The sequence below is a fragment of the Acromyrmex echinatior genome, chromosome 17 (assembly GCF_024713525.1).
Source record: "Acromyrmex echinatior isolate Ae372 chromosome 17, ASM2471352v2, whole genome shotgun sequence".
NCBI lineage: Eukaryota > Metazoa > Arthropoda > Insecta > Hymenoptera > Formicidae > Acromyrmex > Acromyrmex echinatior.
The window spans coordinates 6868653-6894399 of record NC_141868.1 but is presented as its reverse complement, the minus strand read 5'-3'; the positions used below and the strand labels follow the sequence as shown (position 1 = coordinate 6894399).

General features: G+C 30.2%; 1 protein-coding gene, 1 long non-coding RNA gene and 1 pseudogene across 3 annotated transcripts; 2 read left to right on the top strand and 1 right to left on the bottom strand.

Moving 5' to 3' along the window:
• Window positions 1-857: 857 nt before the first annotated feature.
• Window positions 858-24959, bottom strand: LOC147906943 (uncharacterized). 2 transcript variants are annotated; one of them, XM_087415078.1, is made up of 8 exons: window positions 24509-24959; window positions 22576-22859; window positions 17829-17990; window positions 6968-7223; window positions 6730-6798; window positions 5776-5853; window positions 1296-1340; window positions 858-1039 (listed from the first exon to the last, which is right to left on the bottom strand). In XM_087415078.1, exons 1-8 carry the CDS (start codon window positions 24701-24703, stop codon window positions 998-1000), a joined length of 1131 nt encoding a protein of 376 aa, XP_087271204.1. In that variant the 5' UTR covers window positions 24704-24959; the 3' UTR covers window positions 858-997. The 2 variants fall into 2 exon arrangements, with proteins under 2 accessions (XP_087271204.1, XP_087271205.1); XM_087415079.1 differs by lacking the exon at window positions 5776-5853.
• Window positions 11425-15139, top strand: LOC147906945 (uncharacterized; annotated as a pseudogene).
• On the top strand, window positions 17989-21223 carry LOC147906944 (uncharacterized). Its single transcript, XR_015547941.1, has 2 exons — window positions 17989-19380; window positions 19448-21223. It is a non-coding gene; the product is annotated as an uncharacterized LOC147906944 (long non-coding RNA).
• Window positions 24960-25747: the final 788 nt, after the last annotated feature.

The window sequence follows — 25747 nt, the reverse complement described above, 5'->3', positions numbered from 1 at the left end:
ATGGTATTTTCTCATATACGAATTTTAATATTATATTAAATATGCGATAAAAATGGTAACGGTAATTGATCAAACTTATCACTATTATAAGCGGTTTAGAAGATTTAGAAAGATTCATAATCTCCTGTAAAAAGATAGTTAGTGTTTGATAGGTAGCTTAACTTTTCTTTGCGGATAGATCTTACAAATTTTACGTGGAATCACAGTATATATTAAGTTCATTTTCCATTACAAAGATTGTTCTTCGGATATTAATCAGCGTATCACAAGGTGAAAGTAATTAAATTTCATTAGATAAATTTTAATAAACTTTATAATCGGAAGTTAACAATTAAAAATAAATACGATTTATTTATTGTTAATATTTCATTCATTTATTAATATTAAAGTAACCATTGGTTTAATAAAATTTGTGTTATCATACGTATATTTACAACGTTTTCATATAATCCCTCATTATTAATTTCTCATTATGCTGCAATATAATAATATCATTTTTATTGTATTTTGAACAGCATTTGTAACTGTCTCTTATTAAATATACAAGAATTAACCATTAATTGAATAAACTTTTCTCGTTAATTACGTATCTTATTGATCAAACATGTTTTTTTGATAATTACTGGGACATTTCGTTCTATGAATAACATATTGTTTTTCTTTATTGTTCATCGAATGTAAACAAGGATAAATGATGGATGATGCACATCATGCACCCATAAACTATGAGATACTTACAAAATAATGTATAACACAGAGAAATTTAAATTAATCCTAACTTTCAAATTTTTATATATTTTTTTCAAAATTATATTGACGGCGGAAAGAGAAGACATTTTCTCATCAGTCATGGTATATACTGTATTATTATATTTTATTCCAATTCATTACAGAAAACAACACGACGACATAAAACAATACAGCATATTCGCCCGATTTGTGTCGACTGACACAATAACTACATTGATAGAGTGCGCTAAGATTAAAGTTAATAATTTTAATGACGTATATCTCTATATCTAGGAACCACCCAATTAAACTGAAAAATATTAAATAAATCCTTATAAATTATGTAATAAATAATATAATACGTAATATAGTTTTAGTTCTAATTAAGTAAAATCTTGAATCTTGTCATAACAACCAGAAATTCTTTCTGATTGTTATGACGAGATCCAAGATTTCGATTTAAATAAAATGCATTAATTATATACGCGCGCTAATTCCTTATTCGTATCAAACCATAATCAAACAAAATTTCTCATACATTACAGAGAGAATAGAAGGTCATATACCTGCGTCGTAAGAATTATTGTAGTGGACAAAACTATAGAATACATCTGAAAGAAAATATGCTATCATTATACTTAATGAAAACAGTTTTGTTAACTCTTTCGTTCAGAAAGCAATCCATCGAGATCGCCATTGATCGGGACCCCACCCCAAAAAAAGTGTACACATTATACATGGTCAGTCTATGACATTTAAAATTACGTCTGAACAACATCATCTTGATATGTTTTTTAAAAAAAGGGACTATTCCTAAAACAAAATGATTATAATTTCTTTGTAAATCGTTTTTTGATTACCCCCTTCGCCAGTGGCGTTATAGACATCAATGTATTACCTCTACTAATTATGTTCAAATATATATTATTTGACAAAATCAGTGTTATGCTTGGCTGTATTTAATTGTACAAAATGATTTGGTGTAATTCTTATTATAAGGAACACTATATTACTTCGCGATGCTGTCTGTAACCAGCGTTCGTCTATACGGCTTCGTGGATGCCGGACATAGCCGGCATTAGAAGCAAAAGAGTTAAATTCAAAAGAATTAAAAATGTATGTAAAAAAGATCTAGAATACGTTTTATTTTATATATACGTATTTATTCTATTATATACAATATATACAGCAATTCTGTCCACTTAGAATGTTTTCACTATTTTTAGAGATATGAAATGATATATTTATTGAAGTTGCGTAACATCAAGAGGAATACAATATACTAGTAATAGTTTTTCTATGGGTGGAGGCACTTCGAAGATTTCAGGATCATCTAAACTTTTTTAAATGGAATTATATGATTTTTTTTACTCAATATGATATTCCCATAATTATTCTGCATATAAAAGTATTAAGATAGTAATATCAAAAAGTCAATAGTTTACGAGATATTTTGACTTTATTCTGGCATATATTAAATAACTCTTAAACTTAAAGATATTAAATAACTCGTGAATTATTAATTTTTTTGTAATTCTTAATATTTTTATGAATAGAATAATGAGATGAATCCATTGATGAAAAGAAAACACATATATGTTTATTTAAAAAATTATTCTTTTTGCATACATATTTTTTTTAAAGCAACTATGTGTTTTCTTTCCATCAATTCATTCCATTATTCTTTTCATAAAAGTATTACGATTATAAAAAAATTAATAGTTTATGAGTTATTAAATATTTTATGTCAATATATGTCAGAATAAAGAATAAATATCTCGTAAATTTGGTTTTACACTGCTTTAATATTTTTACATGCAGAATAATTAAAAGAATATACTACATGGGCTGAAAAGTCCCAGGATTTTTAATGAAAACAAGCGTTTTTTGTGCAAAGTTATATTTATTCCTCAACATAGTTGCCTTCGAAGGCGATACACTTGGTATAGCGATTTTCCAACATTTCGATGCCCTTTCTGTAGTACGAAACGTTCAAGCCTTCGAAATACGCCTCGGTTTCCGCGATGACTTCCTCATTCGATGTGAATCTCTTTCCCTGGAGCCACCGCTTGAGGTTTGGGAACAGATAATAGTTGCTGGAGGCCAAGTCTGGAAAATACGGTGGGTGAGCAACCAATTCGAATCGTAATTGGTCCAATTTAACTATTGCTTTCAAGGACGTGTGTGACGGTGCGTTATCGTGATGGTACAGAACTTTTTTCTTCGCCATATGGGGCCGTTTTTTCTTTATTTCATCGTTCAGTTTGTCCAATAACGCTGCATAATACTCTCTCGTAATTGTTCTTCTCTTCTGCAGGTAATCGATGAAGATTATGCCATACGCATCCCAAAAAACGGAGGCCATAACCTTCCCGGCCGAGCGTTGGTCTTTTGGCCGCTTTGGTCGGCTTTCGTGGCTTTTGAGCCACTCTGCAAACTGCCTATTGGACTCAGGCGTATGGTAATGGACTCACGTTTCATCCATCGTCACAAAATGTCGAAAAAAGTCCGCTCGATTACGCTGCAACAACGTCAAACCGACTGTTGAATCATCAACACTGCTGTTTTTGGTCGATGGTCAGCAAACGCGGCACCCATCGTGCCGATAGCTTTTTCATCTCCAAAACATCATGCAAAATGTATCCCGCCCGTTCTTTTGAGATGCCCACGGCCTCAGTTAACTCGCGCAACTTCATTTTACGATCACTCAAAACGATTCGATGCACTTGCTTTGCGATTTCCGCATTCGTAGCCTCTTTTGGCCTTCCAGAGCGAGGTGCGTCTTCGATGTTTGTACTACCCATTTTAAATTCACTAAACTACCGATAAACTGTTGTTCTCGAAGGAGCAGATGTGGGATAACATTTCTGCAACATTTCAATGATTGTTCAGAAGTTTTTCCCATCAAAAAACAATGTTTGATCAAGATGCGATATTCCTGTTTTTCCATTTTTTTTACGACGGCGAAAGTAACTTAAACGACTGTAGCTTGTAAACGAATGAACGAAATGTCATGAAACTTCATACATAAACTAGTGACAGATGAATCTCTCGAAATGAATCATGTTCATTTTCTAGTGGCACTACCTATTGAAAAATCCCGGAACTTTTCAGCCCATGTAGTATATCATATTATGTAACAAAATCATACAATTCCATTTAAGAAAATGGAAGTGAAATTTTTTAAATAAATATATATATGTTTTCTTTCCATCAATGGATTCGTCTCATTATTCTGTTCATAAAAATATTAAGAATTACAAAAAAATTAATAATTCACGAGTTATTTAATATCTTTAAGTTTAAGAGTTATTTAATACATCCCAGAATAAAATACAAAATATCTCGAAATCTCCGAAGCGTCTTCATTCATAGAAAAACAGTTAGGAGTATATTACATATACTTTCTTTTGAAGTTATACAACTTCAAGAAATATATTATTACATATTTCTAAAAATAACGGAAATATTCTAAGTGGCTAGAGTTATTGTCTTTTTCTGTACATATATATAGAGAAAAGTCTCCTATTATGAGATAGGCTCCTAATATAAGATAGCGGCGTTTCTGCTAAATTAATAAACGCTATCTATTGGTGAATACCAATCTCATCCACCATGAATTTATTGCTCTTAGATTGAAAACTATTTAGTAAAAATTCATTATTAGATCTTGCTTGTAGTCATTGTAAAACAAGATTTTAGAATTAGATGTCTTCGAGTTTCATTGAGATGAGCATTTAAACCTTGTTTATTATGTTGTACCGCTTATTTCACGGTACGGTTCGCGGATCTACAAAAGACTTCGGGAGATGATATTAGACAGCTTTGTAGTTTTAAATAAAAATATATTTAGCTGTTTACACATAACACCAGTAGTTATTTTATTATAATTCCTCTTAGCACTATTCGCATCGCGATAAATACTGCTGCAATTTCGTTTAGATAATGGGCGAAGTAACGCGATGAGTTTCTTTCATTTCTGACTAATATCCGCATTCGCGGGTCACGCTTATATATCTTGATTTTCGCGGTAGGGTTCCTTCCGCGTTGGCCTGTCAGCATTCCGCTTATCCGACGAGACCAGCTTTGTGCAAACATCTTGCGTCCGTGTTTCTATTGTTTATGCTCAGGATCTTTTTTTATATTAATTATATTTAATAAATTCATTTCGACAATATCTCGATTTAACTTTTGATTGTTGATATTTTCTGGCACGTTCTTGGCGCAATTGTCACTTGTGCAATTAGCACTCGTGACAATTATTTAATAAAAAATAAATATTTGGCAATAAATTCTTCATATAATGATAGAGCAAGGTTGCACTAATAGAAAAATACGGGACATGTTGAATTGTTTAATTAGAAGTTAGATTTGATAATTATAAATAATAAAATTATATTAAAATCATAAGACGTGGAAATCGCAATATGAGATACCTAGGATATTTCTAATGTGAAATAACCCATGCTCTTATGTTATAGTGAAAATCGCTGGAAAAATAAGTGTTATTGTACAATAATAAAAAAGACAACCGGAATGAAGTCGAGTGCCTATATCTGCGATGCTTGATTCCAACTATCTGAAAACGAATTTTGAGTATAATTTATCGCATGATCATTTTTCGCGCAAGCTGGCTATGCTTGTTTGTATTTTAGAAATATGAAATAAAATTTTTTAATTGCAATACTTATATACTTTGCGTTTTATTATCGATTTGTCGGGGCATCTCATATTAAGAGCACAATTTTTTTGACTTTGTGATTTGCTCACTTTTTACATTTCTTTAATTAAAAAAAATGGAATTTGAATTAAATTTCATGTATATACGTTATTTTAAAACTTATTAAATTTCTTTTTAAAATTTTTTAAAATTCTCTATAGACTTCTAGCATTTATCCAAAATGAACTCCATATCTCATAATAGGAGCCTTTCCTCTCTATATATGTATACGTATATATTATATATATTATATATATATATATATATATATATATATATATACGTTTATTACATACTTTTATATTTTTAGTTAAAATAAAACATACCCAGCAGATAAAACTATATCCAAAGTAGAAATGTCCCAAGCCAAATTTTACCTCTTTCTGTTTTATTTGCAATATAAACTGCAAAATTTAATTGAAATAAATAATTTAATAAGCGTTAAATATATACTGTCATTCTTGACAGTTCGGACACTTGTATGAATTTTATGAAATGGATGAGTAAATTTGAGACATTATTATAAAATATAAAACATCAATTATGTTACTTTGTCGCAGATATATCAAAGATATATAATTCTATTCTTTACGTTTAATGACATTTTGTTATTTTTAACTTCAATATGTGTCAAAATCAATCCATTTTTTAGTTTAAAAGTAAAGCATTCATATTTATGTATGAATAATTTGACTAGTGAATAATAAGTTAATTTGAGTCAAATTTAATATATTTTCAAGAGTTAAGTTATTGAACTATAATGTTTTAGTTAACTCAAAATTATTATAATACAGTATGAATTTAACATATTGTATTCTATCTGTATTTTTAAAATATTTGTACAACACTAATTACAAAACCTTTATAAATTATTTTCAATTCTATATGCCAAAATGCATTGAGCTTATTTTGCAGAATATTTATAGTATGATACAGTAGGATGTATATTTATAGTATGAATATTTATAGTATGATATAGTAGAATGTGGATAGTAAAGTTGATAAGATAATATGATTGTAGAACATTGATAGTATGAAAAAACTCGCTTTTGTTATATAAAATGAAAAATAATTTTTAAAACCTTTCTAGCTTAACTTTACCTATGTTTAGAATATACAAATATCCTAAAATATAGATACATATGAAGGAATAACATAATTGTTATGTTTAATTTTATATATAATAATTCCATGAAATTTAGGTAAGTGTCCCAATTTTGAGCGCGAATAAAATTACGTACAGTTAAAATTGTACATAAAATTTTGTTGTAATTATTTACCTGTTCACGTAAGTCTTCATCGAGATTATAATTGCACAATTTGTGAAGAATTGCTACTGTCTCATTTATCTGAAATTATATTAAAATAAAACGAAAGTTTATAGTAAAATTGAAATCTTTGCAGTCAATGAATAAGATTTCTTCAAATAAAATTTTGACATGCGTAATTTCATAGTTGCTTATGTTACTATTCTAATTATAAATAATTATTAATGCTTTTAATCTACTGTAACTATACCTTAATGTAAACAGTTTGACATACATAGTTTAATGTGAGAAATAAAATGCTATACAAAATCGAATTAAAATGTGCATATAATTTTGTAATAATATAAAGAAATGTCCATATTTCCTGATGCTCTCCAATCAAATAATATATTGATAGACAGATCGAAAAAGCTGGCAGAAAGTACCATAACGTTAGCATTAATATTTGTACTTTGAATATTTCGTTTAGTTTGCGTGATATATGGCATAATTGTAAGTGGACGTGCCTGTAAATAAATTGTTATAATTAATAAAATTAAAAAACATATACGAGAAGTATTAAAGTAAAAATATAAAAGTAAAATATATTTGTAACCTAGAATTCAATATAAGCTAGAATTAAATATAGATTATAGTTTTATAAACTATAGATTAAACTATAGATAACCTACAGATTAAAAATTCACAAAATTGAAATTAATTATTCTTCTATATAGAAGTATATACATATATAGAGTATCTTATTTTAACTGTTACATCAAATTATTTTAATACGATACGGAAAAGTGTATTTCTGATAAAAGTGAGACGATTTCGAAAGAGATATATTGTTTTAAATACTTTTTTAATATTTTTGTTACATTATTTTTCTTTTTAGATAAAAGCATCTACAAGATGTTAGGTTTACAATTTCAAGATGTATTAGACGTACAGTTTCTACAAAGAAAATTAAATTTGGAAGTATGTTTAATACACGCACGCACGCACGCACGCACGCACGCACGCACGCATGTCTATTTTATACATACATATATATATATATATATATATATACGTAAGCCTCTATCTTGTTTCTAAAAGCATAGGATTGTTTTTTCAGGTTTTCTGCAATTCGCCAGCTATTTTTTATGAACGTACAAGGTCTGAAACTCTTATATGCAGCACATATTGTGACGTGTTGACTACGGAAGCCGATAACAAAACTGTAAGTCTTCAATTTTCTTTCGTTTTTCATATTCAATCGTAGCTGGCGAATTGCGTTGTTGTCGATACTTTAATTGTGGAGAAGGATTTTTCAATCCATAAACATAATTAAGAGAAAAGAGTTTTTAATAATTAATGGTAAAACAGGACATTCCAGCATCCTCTTAAAAGAGAAGATAGTCGAATATTGTCTCGGAATTCATTTCATCGAAAATTAAAAAATTTTTACTTAGAAGTTAAGTATAGAAAATTTAGAAATAGCCTTCCACACTAATATTAATTCAATTAAATTTGATGATAAATTTAAATTGAACAACATTAACGATAACTGGTTAATTAATTTAAGTAATGTAGAAATATCAGAAAAAGTTAAAATAATATTGCAACTAGGACAAAAATTTAATCTATCTAATAATATTATGAATGAGGATGAAGTAATTATTGAGTTCATAAAGTACATTGAATATAACATTAATAAATTAGATGATAATACTCACAATTCTATAAGAAGTGAATCAAGTTTTAAAAAAAATTACTAATAACAATTTAGCAATGAATGCCGAGGAGAACACATTACTAAATAAAAGAATAAAGGAGGTAGAACCGCTTATAACAGAGCATTTCATCCAGAGATTTTGATCACACGAGCAGTTAAAGGGAATTCGACCGTAGTGATGAATTCTACTAAATACAATAAAAAAATGCATGCAATGTTAGCCGATAGTAAGACATATATAAATATCAAGAAAGATCCGACAATAATGATGACAAACCAAATTCATATATTGTTAGCAAGATGGAAGAATATGAAATGTATAGATCATTCCATTTATAAAAAACTTAATGTTACGGATGGATGGATGCCGTGATCATATGGGTTGCTAAAGATTCATAAAGAGGGCAATCCGTTAAGAATGATTGTCAGTTATATTAACAGTCCTTTGTATCTTCTGGCCTCTTTTTTAAAAGATATTATTGACAAAAAAGGTTTTAGCTATATCAAAAACAGCTGGGAATTAGTGAATCAATTAAACAGAGAATTACAGTCGAATTATAAAATGGTATCCTTTGACATTATATCAATGTATACTACAATATATAACATTCCAGAAGATTTAGTCATAGGAAATATTAAAGGAAGATGGAGTTATATATATCGAAACACACTAACATTCCTATGAAAGAGTTTTTAAACGCCGTTCTTTGGTTCTCAATTCAACCTACTTTAAATTTGACAATTGATATTTTAAACAAATCTTTGATATGCCCATGGGATCTCCTTTATCACCAATTTTAGCGGATCTAGTTATTCAAGATTTAGAAAAGTATATTCTGTTGAACATCAACATAGATATTCCAGTCTATTATCGGTATATGGATGATATTTTACTTGCTATGCCTAATAACTAGATTTATGAAATATTAGATAAGTTTAACTCTTATCATGACAGACTGAGATTCACAGTTGAGCATAATTATGATAGTAATGTGGATTTTCTTGATGTTAATTTGAGGATTGTTGAGGGTTTGATCAGATTCGATAATTATAGGAAACCGATGAATTCGGAATTCGATTTATTTAAATTACAAATCTAATCATTCAGTAGAACATAAAAAAGGAATGATAATTGGGCAGCATGACAGAATTCTTTTTCTTGTGCATCCGGAATATCATAAGAAAAATCTATGATTAATGTTCTATTCTGTAATGGCTATCCTTTAGATATAATCTTCTCCACAATTAACAGCAGAATTAAAACATCGAGGAAAAAAACTTATATACGATTATAATCAAGAATATCAAAATGATTCGATTAATAATAATCCGAAAAATTATTTTACGATACCATATATGAACGAAATCTCGGAAAAATTTAAACCTGTGGCGGAAAAGAATGATTTCAAAATTGCCTATAAACCCACGAATACCCATGAACACGTCGAAGTTTGTCATTAGATTAGGTAAGGATAAATTAGACATGATGGAGCATTGTAATGTGGTAAATAAAATAAGCTGTCTCGATTGTGCCGTTTCATTATGGGCCAGACAAAAAACAAAATTAAAACAAGGATAAAGGAACATAAAGCGAATATTAAGAAATCCAAAGGTTCGTGTACAGTAGTATCAGAGTATCAGTTGGAATATGGACTTGAATTGGATTGGGAGAATATTTCACTATTAGATTCAGAGCCATATTTAAAAAAAAAAAACTCATGTCTGAGATATTCATTAAAATACATATTAATGCTATTAACATATAAAATGATACGGAGCGTTTATCCAAAGCATATTTTTCTTTGCTTAATATAACTTTTCCCACATAACTCCAGCGTTATCTTCTCCCTCAGCTTTTCTACCGAAATTGTTTATAAATGGACTGTCATAATTTGAGCTTAACATACAGGCTTTAATAGTTCGTTATAGCGAGTTTACCATATCCTGATAAGATTCACGAAAGTTATTGTACATAGATATGATATTATTGTAGTTTCTTAATTATAATTTATTATTATTAATGTAAGAATATTCACTCCATTAGAATCTAGAAATTATATGTGGAATAACTAAAAAGGATGAGTGATAGGAGTAATCGATTGAATTTAACAATACAGACAATTTTTCAAGAGTACAATATTCGACTACCTTCTCTTTTAAGATTTTACTTAAAAAAGATAATTTGTTAACGTTGTCCTGTTGGATTATTTTTATAAGTTATAACGCGAGACTCAAACTCTTTGTTACGTTTGGTGCGATAATATATTATATGTGCGAATTGGAATAAGTAATTATGTAATACTGAAGATGACCTAATTTAAGGTCGAAATGTCTATTTATTTAATTGTTATGTCTATTTATTTAATTGTTATATTAAAATATAAAATATTAGCGAACATCTTGCGTTGTATATGCCATTAAGAAATTGATTGTATTTATGTTTATGTTAACTATAGTCTATTGTATCATATTTTATGTTTATTACTCTGTTAACATGTAATTTTTTTCACAAAGCTTTGTAATAAACTAAATTAAATTAAATTGAATTATTTTTATTGTTAAATTAAAATTTTTTAAATGATAAAAGAATTTATATTTTCCTTTTATATAATAAGTACTTTAAATATTTACATAAAATAATTTTTGCAAAGTATCATGCTATTCACTGATTAGTTACAAAAATAGAACAAATAAGCATTTTTATTCTTGAGGCTTCTATGGGTGCTTTCTAATAAAGATTATGTATTTCACAAATTTTCTCTGTGTTCGGATCTATTTTTGGAATGCCAACGTTTCGTGAACCTTGCAATCCACTTCATTAGGGCGAGGAGCAGTCTGATACTCCGGGCTGTTCTTCTTATATTACATTGCTTTTTGGAGTGGGGAGAAGAAGAGAATTGCGGGTGGAAGGTGGGAGAAATTGGTCAATCTTCAAACCGGGAGAATGGTCTTCCATATTTTATTTATGTTGTGGCCATTATTTCTATTTAGATTGTTAGGGTGTTTTTGTATCTATATGATTTCTTTATACTTTCTTGGAAAGTATGATGTAATGTTGGCCATTGTGGTCGTTTTATCAAATAGTATTTGATGTCCTATTTCGATGTTGTGCTCTGATAATGTCGACTGCATGGGATGTTTTAGCCTGACATCACGTTGGCATTCTTTTATCCGTAGATTGACCATTCTCCTGGTTTCTCCAATGTATACTTGCCCCCAGGAACAAGGTATTTTGTATATATATTCCTGCGAAGTTGAGTGGAAGTCTTTGATCTTTAGGATTTCTTAATATTTGTCCTATTTTTTTGGGTGGTTTGAAGATAGTTCGGATATTGTGTTTGTTTAATATTCTGCCAATCCGATCTGTCCCTTTGAGAGAATGGATAAGATTCTTTCATCTGTGTGTCAAATATCGTTTCTCTTGTTTGCATGTTTATTGATTATTTTAATTATGCTTTTTGTCCGTCGTGTCCGTTGTTCTGTAAAGCTAGTTTTAGATGGTTGAATTCTGTCTGTAGATGTTCTTTGTCAGAGATGATGAAAGTTCTATGTACAAGTGAGTTGATTGCTAACTTTTTTTGCTGGATGGTGGTGCGACTCGGCATGTAAGTATCTGTGTGTGTTAGTTTTCTGTACATTTAATGGTTTAAGGTACCATCAGCTTTTTCAAAGATAAGAACATCTAGAAAGAAGAGTTTTCCGTTTTCCTCTATAGTGAAATCAAAATAAGAAATTTATGGAGTATTGGCTCTGCCGTGTCTCCGTCAGAAAACTGATACATACAGATAGATACCTACATGCCGAGTCGCATTACCACCCAGCACAAAAACAGTCTGCAATCAACTCACTGATACATAGAGCTTTCACTATCTCTGATAAAGAACATTTATAGACAGAACTTAACCACCTAAAACTAACCTTACACAACAACGGACACGACGAAAAAGAAATAACCAAAATAATCAATAAACATGCAAACAAGACAATAGTCTCTGACATACAACCATGATCCTGCGGGCAAGTATACATTGCAAAAACCGAAAAAATGGTCAACTTACGGATAAAAGAACGTTAACGTAATGTCAGGCTAAAACACGTCACGCAGTCGGCATTATCAAAACACAACATCGAAATAGGACATCAAATACTGTTTTACAAAACGACCATAATGGCTAATATTACATCATACTTTCCAAGAAAGTATAAGGAAGCCATAGAAATACAAAAACCTGATGGACCTTCGTTTTCAGAGTAGAATAAGCGATATTATATACTTTATAAGAGTGAGTGGAATTTGAGTGTTGTGAAGGAGAAAAAGAGAGAAAAGTGCAGGAAGTATAGGGAGAATTTGGAACAAGAGTAAGAGAGACTATGGAAAAGGTAGAGAAAGATAGATGGGGAGAGAGGGGAAGAAGGAAAGGATGATGGGATGAGGAATGTAGAAGGAAAAAAAGGGAAGTTAGAAGGCGGTTAAGAGGCAGGTTAAGGGGCAGGTGTAAAGAGTGGTCAACAGGAAAAGGAAAAGATAGAAGGGATTGAATAAGAATGTAGAAATAGAAGAGTGGGAGGAATTTTTTCGTAAATAATTAGGAAGAGTAGAAAACAAGGTAATAAGAGGAGGAGAGAGAAGAAGAGAGATGGGGGGAGAGAAAGATTTGGAGCGGAGAGAAATAAACAGGATAATAAGGAGGTTGAAGGATAGTAAAGCGATAGGAGTGGATGGAATGCCATGTGAAGTGTGGAGATATAGTGGAGAAGAAATAGAGGAATAAGTGTGGGAGCTATGCAACAAAGTATAGAGGAGGGAGGGATGGACGGAGGAATGAAGAGAGGGTATATTCGTGCCAATTAAAAAGAAGAGGCGGATGGAGATTGTGGAGGATTATAGGAGGGTGATGATAATGACGCCATTGTACAAAATATATACGACGGCATTAGCGGAAAGGTTGAGAAAGGAAGTGGAAGAGAAGGGACTGATTCCACCGAACAAACGGGGTTCAGAAAGAGGATAGGAACGATGGATAATATATATACGCTAAATTATTTGATAAATAGGCAGATTGGAAAAAAGGGAGGGAAAATGACGGCAGTGATTGTGAATTTGAGAACAGCATTTGATTCAGTGGATAGAGGAGTGTTGATAGGGTCTATGAGGAATGAGAGAGGGATTAATGGAGAAGGTGAAGGAAATGTTAAGAAAGGTAAGGAGTAGAATAAGACAGGGAGATGGGTTGGGAAAAGGATTTTGGACGGCAAGAGGAGTAAGACAGGGATGTGCGTCAAGTCCAGAACTGTTCAATATAGTGATAGAGGATCTAGAAGAGGGAATAAGTAAGGTAAAATAGCAAAGGATAAAGCTAGGAGAGAAGAAGATATATTCGATGCAGTACGCAGATAATGTGGTTGATGGCGGAGGAGGAGGGGGAGATGAAGAGTATGCTAGAAAGATTAGAAAGATACTTGGATAGGAAAGGGCTTAAGTTAAATATAAGGAAGACGAAGGTGTTCAGATTCAAGGAGAGGGGAGGGAGAATGAGTAGGATGAGTTGGTGGTGGAAAGGAAAAAAGATTGAAAAGGTGAAAGAGTACAAATATTTAGGGTATATATATATATATATATATATATATATATATATATATATATATATTTCAGAGGAATGGAGGACAGGAAAGGCATACGGGGAAGGCAGCAACGACAGCAAAAGCAGCGACAATAATGGGGCAAGTATGGGGGAAAGCAGATTTGATGGAAATTGGAGAAGAAGAATATGGATGTTTGACACATTAGTATGGACAGTGATGGAGTATGGAGTAGAGATATGGGGTTGGAAAGAAAGGAAGGAGGTAAAAAAAGTGCAGGAAAGATTCTTAAGATGAATGCTTGGGGTAGAGGAAAGGACACCAGGGTTACTTAGTAAGGGAAGAAATGCAGAGGGAAATGATGAGAAGCAGAGCGGGGAGGAGAGCGTGGGATTTTGAAGAAAGATTAACGCGGGCATGTAGGAAAGAAATAAGAGAGAGGGCGTTAGGGGGAAGAGATGGTATCGAAATGGAGAGATAGGGAATGGAAAGAGATAGAAAGAGGAATTAGAGGAGAAGGAAAAGTCGAGGAATTAGAGGAGAGGGAAAAGGTTAGGCAGAGGGAGGAAAGATGGGAATGGATAAGGAAATCGAGATAGTAGATGGTACGGATGTTTAAAGGAGGAGAGAGTGCCGAAATATCTGGAGAAAGGATGAGGGGAAAATAGATGGCAGAAGATAGCGAGGTTTAGGCTTGGAAATGAGATGATGGAAGGGAAGTATTGGAAGGAAGAGAATAGGAAGATATATCGATTGCGGAGGGCAAAGGGAGACTTGGGAACATGTTTGGAAGAAGTGCAGGAGCTGGAATGAGGGAGAAGGTAGCAGGAAGCATGTAAGAAGATCTTGTGGGGAGAGGGAGAGGGGGGGAGGGTATGAATGAGGGAAGTGAAGAAGAGAAGGGGAATGAGGGGGGAAGGGGGAAGGGAGTGAATAAAGAAGTGGATGAGAGAGAGAGAGAGAGAGAGAGAGAGAGAGAGAACAAGGAAAAGAAAAAAAAACGGAAACAGAATTCCATAGGAAATAGGCAGAGAGGGTAATGAGCCAGCTAGTGTGAGTAGGGAGAGAGAGAGAGCATAATAGTTGTAGGTTAGGTTAAGTTAGAGTAAATTAGTGTATAAAGTTAGTATAAGTGCGATTGTAAATAATGTGATCCTGAGGGGAAAAAAAAATATATATACATACATACAAAAACATCCTAACAATTTAAATAGAGATAATGGCTATAACATAAATAAAATATGAAAAACCATTCTCCCGTTATTGAAGAGCGACCAATTTCCCCTCTCCCTTTCCTACCCGCAATTCTTTTCTCCCCTCCACTCCAAGCAGCATAATATAAGAGGAATGGCCCAGAGGAACAGCTTGGGCTGCTCCTCGCCCTGATGAAATGGACTGCAATGTTTACGAAACGTTGGCATTCCAAGAATGGATCTGGACACGGAGAAAAACACATAATCTTTAAGTATTTTGTTTATTTACTGGGCAACTAGTTCATGTATCTCAATGTAACTATATGAATAATTTTGAATACATAATGTACTTATATTAAAAAACTGATAATAACGGAAATCTTAACAATTTCTCTATGACTCTTCAATAATAAAAATCCTGGAAAAAGGGAAAGATGAGAGTATAACGCAGTTGTTGAAGCATGATCAGAAAATAATATTAATCAGTATAGATCTTGATAGCGTGTATTTCCATAAAGACAAAAGTTTCGACTCTTTTTAGAGTCGTCAGCGTTAATAAAGTTCTTAGAACATATGTGACATCACTCATGCATCAATAGCAGCCACTATAGAATTGAAAGATCCAAAGTGAAATGAATTGTGTGGAAATTGCAAGGAAATTCGCCTCACTTTGGATCTTTCAATTCTATAGTGGCTACGCTTGATACATGAATGACGATTGCATATGTTCTAAGAACTACATTAACGCTGATGATGACTCTAAAAAGAGTCGAAACGTCCGTCTTTATGGAAATATATACTATCAAGATCTGCACTGATTAACATTATTTTCTGATTACGCTCCAACAATTGCGTTATACTCTCATCTGCTCGTTTTTCCAGGATTTTTAAAAAACTGAATTTATTATTCATTCTATATAGTGCATTTACATATATTTTTATTAGAGCACAGATTAAAAAGATACTATTATTTATTAAAATAACTTGTCATCCAAATAATAAATCATCACCTTTATAGTATTATTTTTAAACATGATTTAGAATAATCCGTAATTTTTTCATAATTTTATTATGAATCATTTTGAAAATATGTATAAAATTCTTAATTTTCTACCTCTACATTTAATCGATTACAACACATATTCAAAATTAATTTTTTTTTCATCATTTAGTTTTAAAAGGATCATAAAGAAAAATAGTCATATTGTAAGTAGCATTTACACACAGACGATTTACGTGTCATCAATACACCGCTATATACTAGTACATCAATATTTCACGCCCATATTGGTATACGTATACTTTTGAATAACAACGTTTTAATTGGACATCTAATTGTAAGTTTGATTTTAAGAAATCTACATTGTTTTTTTGTGTAAACTACTAATTTACTACTGTCATTTCATAAATACAAATTGCACAGCTTTTATATGAAGCAAATGTTGTTATGACGTAACAGTTCTGAAGCACTATATTGGACTAAGAAATGATAAAAAAAATTTCAATTTTGAAACTTTTCGTCGTTTTTAGCATTAAAGTTTTACTTCGAAGATATGTATTAACGTATATTTTTTAATCCTGGAAAAGAATTTTGAATGAGTAATAGAGAAAATGGTAATTGTTAGAAATTATGTGTTTCGGTAATACAGATGATTTTAGAATTCACATTCTTTTTAAAGAAAGTGAATCTTAAAGTCATCTGTATCCCGCCTTTTCTCTGCTTAAGGCCGAAACATCTTTCTATATTATGAACGCATGATCATGATTTATTTATACTCTGCAATGTTTGAATAATTTGTTAAAATTATCTATTTTATTTTTTATATTTTATTATATTCTACCTTAGCTACTTTTTTCTTATATTATTTTTGTTTTGGAAACAGAGTATTTGTGTCTTTAAGATAGAGAATTTGTATTGTAAAGCAAAACATATGTGTTTTAAAAGAAAGAATTTGTGTTTTAACGCAGAGAATTTGTTTGCTTTACTCCACTTGGAAAAGAAACGAAAAGTTAAACATACGATTTATCATACTTTATCAATTTTATTTAACAATATATCTCAAGATTACCAAAATTGGCAAAAGGTCCATTTTCTAAAGATTTATCAAAAAAATACATAAGTACAACGAATAATTTTAAACAAACAAGTATATGTTTTCTTTACTGCTGATTTATTTCATTATTCTATTCATAAAAGTATTAGGATATTACAATTATCAAAAAATTAATGGTTTATGAAATATTTAATGTATCATGTCAATTATTTATGTTAGAGAAATGTACCTATAATATCTCGTAAATTGTGGATTTTTTTATATTTTTAACTTAATATTTTTACGTACAGAAAGATTATATATAGAGAAATCATATTATGTACAAAATCATATAATTCCATTTTTACAAGTGCAGATAACTATTATATTTTTTTCATTGCGTCTCTTATCATATCTCTATTTAGAAGAGAATAACGTGATCACAATAGGCTCCTCTCGAAGCAATTGCACTTTTATAAAAACACTTTTATAAAAAACATTTTTTAAATATGTTTTGAAATATGCGATGTGAAAGTTAAATTGAGTCATTCTGTATCATATAAACATATGAGTGTATATATAGTAATTCTATTAAATAATTATTACATTATTATCCATATATATTGATTGTGATCCTTAGCTTCAGTTATCCGCTGATGCACAAAGATGGATCTGTTTTGTCTTCTGTAATCCACACTACTTTCGAACAGATCAGAATATAATACACGTAAACGTTCATTGATTCGATGAAATCTGGAGCTTATGCATCTAAATGAAAAAGAATTAATCATATCTTTTATTAACATTATAATATGTATCAGCATATTAATGCTAATTGTGTTAATAAATAATTAGAAGTCGGACTAAATTAGAATTTTATTTTTTAAATTTGGCAAAAAAATTTTTAAACAGATTTTTGGCATGCCAATGGGCTCTCCATTGTTCCCTATATTAGCGAATATTATTCTACAAGACTTAGAATAAGAAATTATTACGACCAATAATATTGTTTTGTCTTTTTATATCCGTTATGTTGATGACATTGTATTGTCCATGCATAAAGATAAAGTTGAGAATGTTCTGGAATTATTTAATTCATATCATGAAAGGATAAGGTTTATACTTTAGCGACGAATATGGCATTAATTTTTTAGATGATAAACTTATGAGACAAAAAGGAAGAATTATCTTCAATATTTATAAAAAACTTACTAATTCAGGGAAATATTTGAATTATTATTCGAATCATCCATTAGTGCATAAAAGGGATGTAATCATCGGGCAATAAGACAGAATATTGTTTTTATTCCATTCAAAATTTCAGGAAAAAAATATTCAGACTTAGTTCACACTCTGTTAATGAATAGTTATCCTCTTGAATTCATTTTTTTCAACAATAAAAAACAGAATAAAAATTTTAGAAAATAGAATTAATTTAGATAAAAATAGTGAGTGGAATAACAATAAAAATGATTCTAATTCCAATTTAAGGAAAAAGTTTTTTGTAATATCATATTTAAGTAAAGTATCGAAAAAATTTAAAAAATTATCACATAGTTATATTATCACAGGGCTTTAATATTGCTTACAAACCTATAAATAAACTTAATAGACTTATTAAAACTGGAAAAGATCGTGTATGCAAAGAGGATTATTGTGGAGTGGTTTATAAGATAAATTGTCTGGATTGAATCTTCTTATGTTGGCCAAACAAAAAGGAAATTAAAAACTCGAATCAAAGAACATAAGGTTGACATAAGAAGATCCTTTGAGATATCAATGGTTTCACGCCACCAAGTGAATGAGATGCACGAATTGGATTGGATGCACGAATTAATATTAGAATTTTTAGATGCAGAACAATCATTATTTAAAAGAAGAATTTCTGAAATGATATACATAAAAAGCCAAATAAGTAGTATTAATAAGCAAAGTGACACTGAAGGTTGTCTGATGTTTATCTGCCTTTTCTAAAGAAAGATCTCTCTTACACTTAAAAATAATTCTAGAATAATCTAAACTTTTGACATATATATAAATAACGGTAACATATGATGATATGGACAAATAATAATATACAATGACAATGATAATCATCGACGAATTTCCATCTGCGTGAAGAAAGTGCTTAAGATTCATCATTTTGTCTGTAAAACAGGTAACGATTTGTTAATCCTCATAAAATTGACTAGAAGATATTAACGATAGTTTAATTTTTAAATTAGAATCTGGAAATTCTTGTTCTACATAACTTGCAATATGATAATTGGCGCTGCAACCATGTTGTATGATGTACCTTCACAAGATGAAAGAACACATTTATATATATTTATATTTTTGACGGCTGAATTTAATGTCAGATATATGTAAATTCTGCGTTTTACTGATATTTGTGATTTTACTGAAGATGACCAGATTGTGAAATGTCTAAAAATTTTTTATTAATGTAATGATTTATTAAATTTCACAAACAATATCCAGTGCTGTGGTTTCATGCTTCTCTTTTTATATGTTTTGATTTATAAATCACGTTTATTATAATTATTTATTATAAATTTATAATTCAATTTCAGTCGTTTTAAACTATAATTACAGATAACGTTTATAGATAACGAAAAAGAAAGCCACCAGAAAACTACGCGCCTTACAGAAAATAATAATTTTTTAATCAGTAAATTAAGAAATGTTAAACAAAATTGCTAAACAATTGCTAAAAACACTAAACAAATGCATTTTGTTAAGAGAGTTTTTATGTTTTAGGGATAATAAATATCAATTATTTTTGCTGTTTTTGAAAACTTATAGTTTCAAGAATATCCTACAAAAATGTTTTTTGGAAGAAACAAAAATTGTCCAAGCTATACGAGATAAAATGATATGGTGTATGGGACTTCATGATCGATTCTAATAGGGCGCACCAACAAATTGCTATAACCGACGCTCGCCATTATTTACATTCAACCTTTCAAAACTATTCTAGAACGTTTCTATCCAATAGAGCAAAGTTTCGTTCCCATCTGAGCGTCACTTTCGTTTCTAACGGAGCGGTACTTGTACTAAAATATTGCAAAACTTTATTCGCCTTTTGCCCTGTTTTTGAATATGTTCATCACGATTCCAAAAAAAGTAAAAGTCCGACTGACTTTTACTTTTACGTTATTCTCAGAAAACACGTCATTATCGCCCATCCTAGAATTAATATTAATCTACGTTAATTTTTTTCTATTTTTTTGAAGGTCAAAAATGTGAGGAAAATTCGAATTATTTTTTCAAACTGTTACCATTTTGAAAGTATGCATATGATTAATTATTTTAGTTTGGGCGAGAATTACAAGTCTATTTTTTATTATAAGAAAAAGCTTTATTTTTGCTATGAGACCAACAATACGATCTGTATTTCTATCACCATTTGACCGTATTCGCGGTGCATGCTTAATTTCAGCGCCATCTTATTACTATTCTGTAAAACATTAACAATACAAAAAATAAATTTTTTTATACGTATATTGTACGCATTTTTCAGACTTACTTGTATTAGTTTTTGATTATACCTAAATATTTATTTATTAAAAAAATTTTCAAAGAATGCCTTTAAAATCGATTCTCAAACGTAAAGATCCCCTTAAAGGATCTTTTGTTAAAGTATCTTTAGTTAAAGGATCATGCCATTTTTCTTTTTTCTTTGGAAGTTTTTTTTTAGATATCCTGCAGGATATCCGAAAAATTGGTTATCAAGATCAGATAATTAGATATACAATAAGAATTTAATGACGAATATCTGATATTTTGTATCCCTTAACATATTATGCGGAGCATCCCTAAATAATAATATAAATAAATTATTATAATTTTTTGTTAATATCCGGTACTACAGTACACGTCCGGTCACTGGCACGTTTACCTTAACATTCATTTTTATACGAAAAGTGTAAATTTCCAATCCCGATCACTTTTTGCAAAGATTTTATATCCAATATTTCCTTGATCAAAACGCGCAAAAATCACTGAAAATCAATAATAGTGAATTCTAAACATCACATTATGTCATTTTGTCATATTCTAATTTAAAACTGTGAAGTTACATCGCTCATCCCATCGTAAATGAATCGCGGTCGTTTGAGAAGAGCATAAAAATTTCACAGCAGAAGCAAGTTTTATATAGTTGCGCCTCTGGAGCCGTCTAAATATTTGCATGCACACTACGAACACAAAGATGAAATGGAATTTTTATACGAATTTTTTGAAACGCATTTAAGTGTCTTTGACGCAGGACGCAGATGTAGAAGTCTGTTCTATTGCGGAGGCATAGCGTCTAATTCAATCATATCATAATTACTTATGGACATGCGGCGCGGCTCTCCCTTATAGCCAGGGACGAAAGTTACTTTTACCGTTAGTTTCCATTACTCTTTTATGAGGATTTTACCGTTACCTTTTATGTTATAATTTATCGATACTTTTGCCGCTACTTTTTGATGACGACATATATCAAGATCAAATTCATTGGAGGTGGAAATTCTGACCGTATGTTTATTCGATTACATTACTCAATATAACGTCCTTTACAGCATTTTTTAAAGATGCTCATCTCTTAAAAATATTTAATATAGAAAAGTAGTGATTAATTATTTATTTTAAATTACTGTGTTAAATTACTTGTTTAGTATATTGTTGATACTCAAAAGTATTGTATATACATATTTTATGCAGTCAATACAGACAACATACATATGTTGTCAAAGTCATGGTCACTGATGGAGATGGCTCCTCGAGTAAAAATTTTTTATATATAATCACATTTTATATTTATTTTATATATAAACACATATAATTATATATAACTTATATACAATTGTATCTGATTATATATGATTTGATATGTGTTCATATATAATTTTATATATGAATACATGATTCAATACATGGTCACATACAATTTTATGTATAATCATGTATAATTTCATATAGAATAGAAAATATATATGATAAGATATGAGATCATATTTGATTTCATATATGATCATATATGGTTATACATAGTCATATATGGTCAATCATATATGGTCGTATAGCGGCATATGTAGTCATATATGGAGTCATATATGTAGACATATATGTCTATATATAATAATATATGGTCATATATAGTTATATAGAGACAAATATCATATACGATCATATATAACATTACATATATGATCATATATAATTGCACATACAAATTTTTACTCGGATCCCTTTTGTTATATGTTACCAAATGATTTTTAAGTGTTTCACACTGTAAACACATTTAATGCACAATATCAATAGAAATAGCTTACAAAGTAAATGTGTACACATGTATAATACTAACCCAAGGATAGCTGTAGAAATCAGAGCACTTAAGATAATGATAAACTTCGGTAAACTTCTCAGAAATTTATCCAACATCATCGTCCATTCAGTTACGTAATTAAAAGTAAAAGCGTAAATAAAAACAATTAATTGAAAAAATGCTAATTGAAAAAAAACGTATACAATCCACCCGATTATTATTCGAATTATCCAGTTACGTAGCCTTCGGTATTCTTTTGGCGCTCCGAGAGCTTCCAACGTGTCGTCTACTATGGCAAGTTTACGTAAGCACATTTTCAATTCCTTTAAAAAAATTATATTAATCGATCATGCACCAGAAAAAAATAATTATAATTTTATATTTTAGTAAAATTTACTATTGCAATGTGTACAAGAAATGTGACAGATAAAGAGTTATATTTTAATAATGTAGGGCATTAAAATTGATGTATTCAAAAAAAAATTTTTTTAAATTTAATTTATTGCAAAGCTTTATGAAAAAGATTACATGTTAACAGAGTAAAAGACATAAAATATGATACAATAGACTATAGTAGCCTGCAATTGGCAAAACTGCTATTACAAAGCTTACCAGCAACAAAAAATTGGGACTAAGACAACGATGCAATTAATGATGAAGCAATAGTTAAAATCATACACACGTACGCGCACTCACACATATCAGTTACATCAATATCGTTTAAATACTATGAGTGACGCGATGAAACGCGAGGCAGCAGAACGAAAAGAGGACAAAGAAGGATAGGTTTTTATTGGTACAGGAAGAGAATTGAAATATTTGACTGAGATGTAAGAGAAAGCGGCACGGAACTTAGTGGACTGATGAATGGAAGGATAAGTAATTTTGGTACCTGGTGATAAGAAGTTTAAAAATGGAATGAAGCTCAGAGTTCAACATAGGTATCGCAGATATAAAGAAGCGAAGGAGAGAAAAAACGAGATAGTATAGATGGAGAAAAAAACGTTTCTACATCCTAAATCAGCCAGATCTCTGATAATACGGAGATATATAGTCGTATAGCGTATTTATGGACGCAATAGGAGAAGCAGAGGCAAGAATTTTGAATACGATTTAGGAGTTGTTGATTAGAGCCGGAACGTAGACGACATCAGCACAATCAAATAACGAAATAGTGAGTAATTAAGAAGTAAGGAATTTTTGGAAGTAAGAAAAAATGTGACGAAGAAGATAAAGAAAACGTAGACGGACGTAAGCAGCCCAATACTTGACGGCCACGTGTGACTCGAATGTCCATGAAGAGTCAATATGGACATCAAGAATCTTGATAGAGGAAGAGCGAGGAAAGAATTTAGAAAAGAAATTATCAAAGGATGAATATGGGATAATAATGTTGAGAAATTGACAATTAGCAAGAGTGATTTAGAGGGAGGATTTAGATGCAGCGAATTATTAATAGATTATTTGACAGGAGATTTTAGATCTTTATTTAAAGCAGAACATGCTAAAGCATTGAATAGGCAAAGGGATTTGAGAAGAATTATATCTACATACATGAAAAGCTTGGAGGACAGAGAAACAGTAATCAGAGACAAAAATATTAAAAAATAAAGAAAAAATAAAGAGAATGGAATCTTTGGGTATTTCAGAAAATTTCAGGGCATGAGGAAAGAAAAAAGAGGAAAAGGATTATATATGAGGACTTGCTGTGATTTGTAAGGAACGAGCAAATTAGTGAGAGGGCTGAATGGGACAGACTGCATAGCTTGAGTTTGACAAAAGTAGATCACGATTAACAGTATCGAAAGACTTATGAAAACTTTTTTAATTTTGTATTTGCCTATAATTATGAATTTAAAACTCCTTTAATGCTCTCAATTAAAAATACTATTAAATAAAAAATAAGTAATATTAAAAGTATTATATTAAGTATTATTATATACGGATCGGGAATACATTTAAAAATTTTTACCTTAAAATGATAAAAGCCAAAGAAAATTGATGTAATGAGAATCAACGGGAGGAAATCGCTGAAGGAAATCATCTTAGAAGTCTGCCAATCCTCGATGATTTGTGGATAGTAATAGTACGTAATATAGCCCCATTTGACCAAAACATATAGGCAAGAGAGATACGGCCTAGGTTGTCCACGAGGATATTCGAACATGCACAAATTGCAAAACGATCCAATGATTAATAATGGTGCCAGCGCTCCTTCTAGCGTTCCTTCTAGTTTTCTGAATGGTCGGCTAATATTTTAATTGAATTAGTTCTTACTGTATGAGACACAAACACATTTTAATATTTTTTATAAGATTTTCAGAATTAATTTTCACAATTCCTCTCGGAACTTTATGGATACTGCACTGTAAAATACGTACACTGGGGGATAACATATTTATATGCCGTTTAATCAGCAAGTATTGAATAACAGAATGGACACTGATCTAGATTAGATTACCTTCCTTTTCGCGGAATTTTTATTTATGGATACGTAGATTAAGCCATTAGTTGTGGATCGCTCTTAAGAGAAAAATTCATATTTTTATTCAGAAGGATATCAAATTAATAAAATATTAAATAAATATTTAATTATGATTTATAATAAAGATTACATTATGGATGATTTTATTTCATTTCGGTACCGTTTTATATATTTTAATTTTGATTAAATAAAGTAATGACAATTATCCACAATATATTAGAATCCCATGTAATTGCGAATTAATTCATCAAATGCTTTTGGGATTTAATTTCATCTAAGCATGATATTGACTTGATATTGACTTGATATTGACTTTTTTTATGAAATCTAATGCTATTTACTACCTCTTATAAAAGCCATAAAACAATTTTTATGATATTACACTTTGAATGAGTTTTTTTAGGTATATATCCTACTTTATGTCTCACGTTTTATTATGATAATTAAGACATTAATAAAATGTGCAGCGCTTTTGCTAATAAATAAAAAAACAATTGACACTTGAAAAGGATAAAACAAATGCTAACGAATGATATGCTTTATTTGATAGAAAATACTATAATTATTTAAATATAATATGTCGTATAACATATATATATTCCGTTTAACCAGTATGTATTGAATAACCAAATGAGGTCACAGATAATCTAGATTAAATTGCATTTCTTTTCGCGGAATTTTTATTTACGTATGAGTATTGTTACAAAATAACTATACTTTTGCAAC

Bases quoted from the DNA above. Each gene is read 5' to 3' on its own strand.
- LOC147906943 (XM_087415078.1), bottom strand. From the start codon at position 24,703: ATGTTCGAATATCCTCGTGGACAACCTAGGCCGTATCTCTCTTGCCTA. The intron at 1,341-5,775 runs GTATGTTTTATT...ATTTTCTTTCAG, and splicing joins GATATAGTTTTATCTGCTGG to ATGTATTCTATAGTTTTGTC. The intron at 1,040-1,295 runs GTATATGACCTT...AATATTTTTCAG, and splicing joins CAATAATTCTTACGACGCAG to TTTAATTGGGTGGTTCCTAG.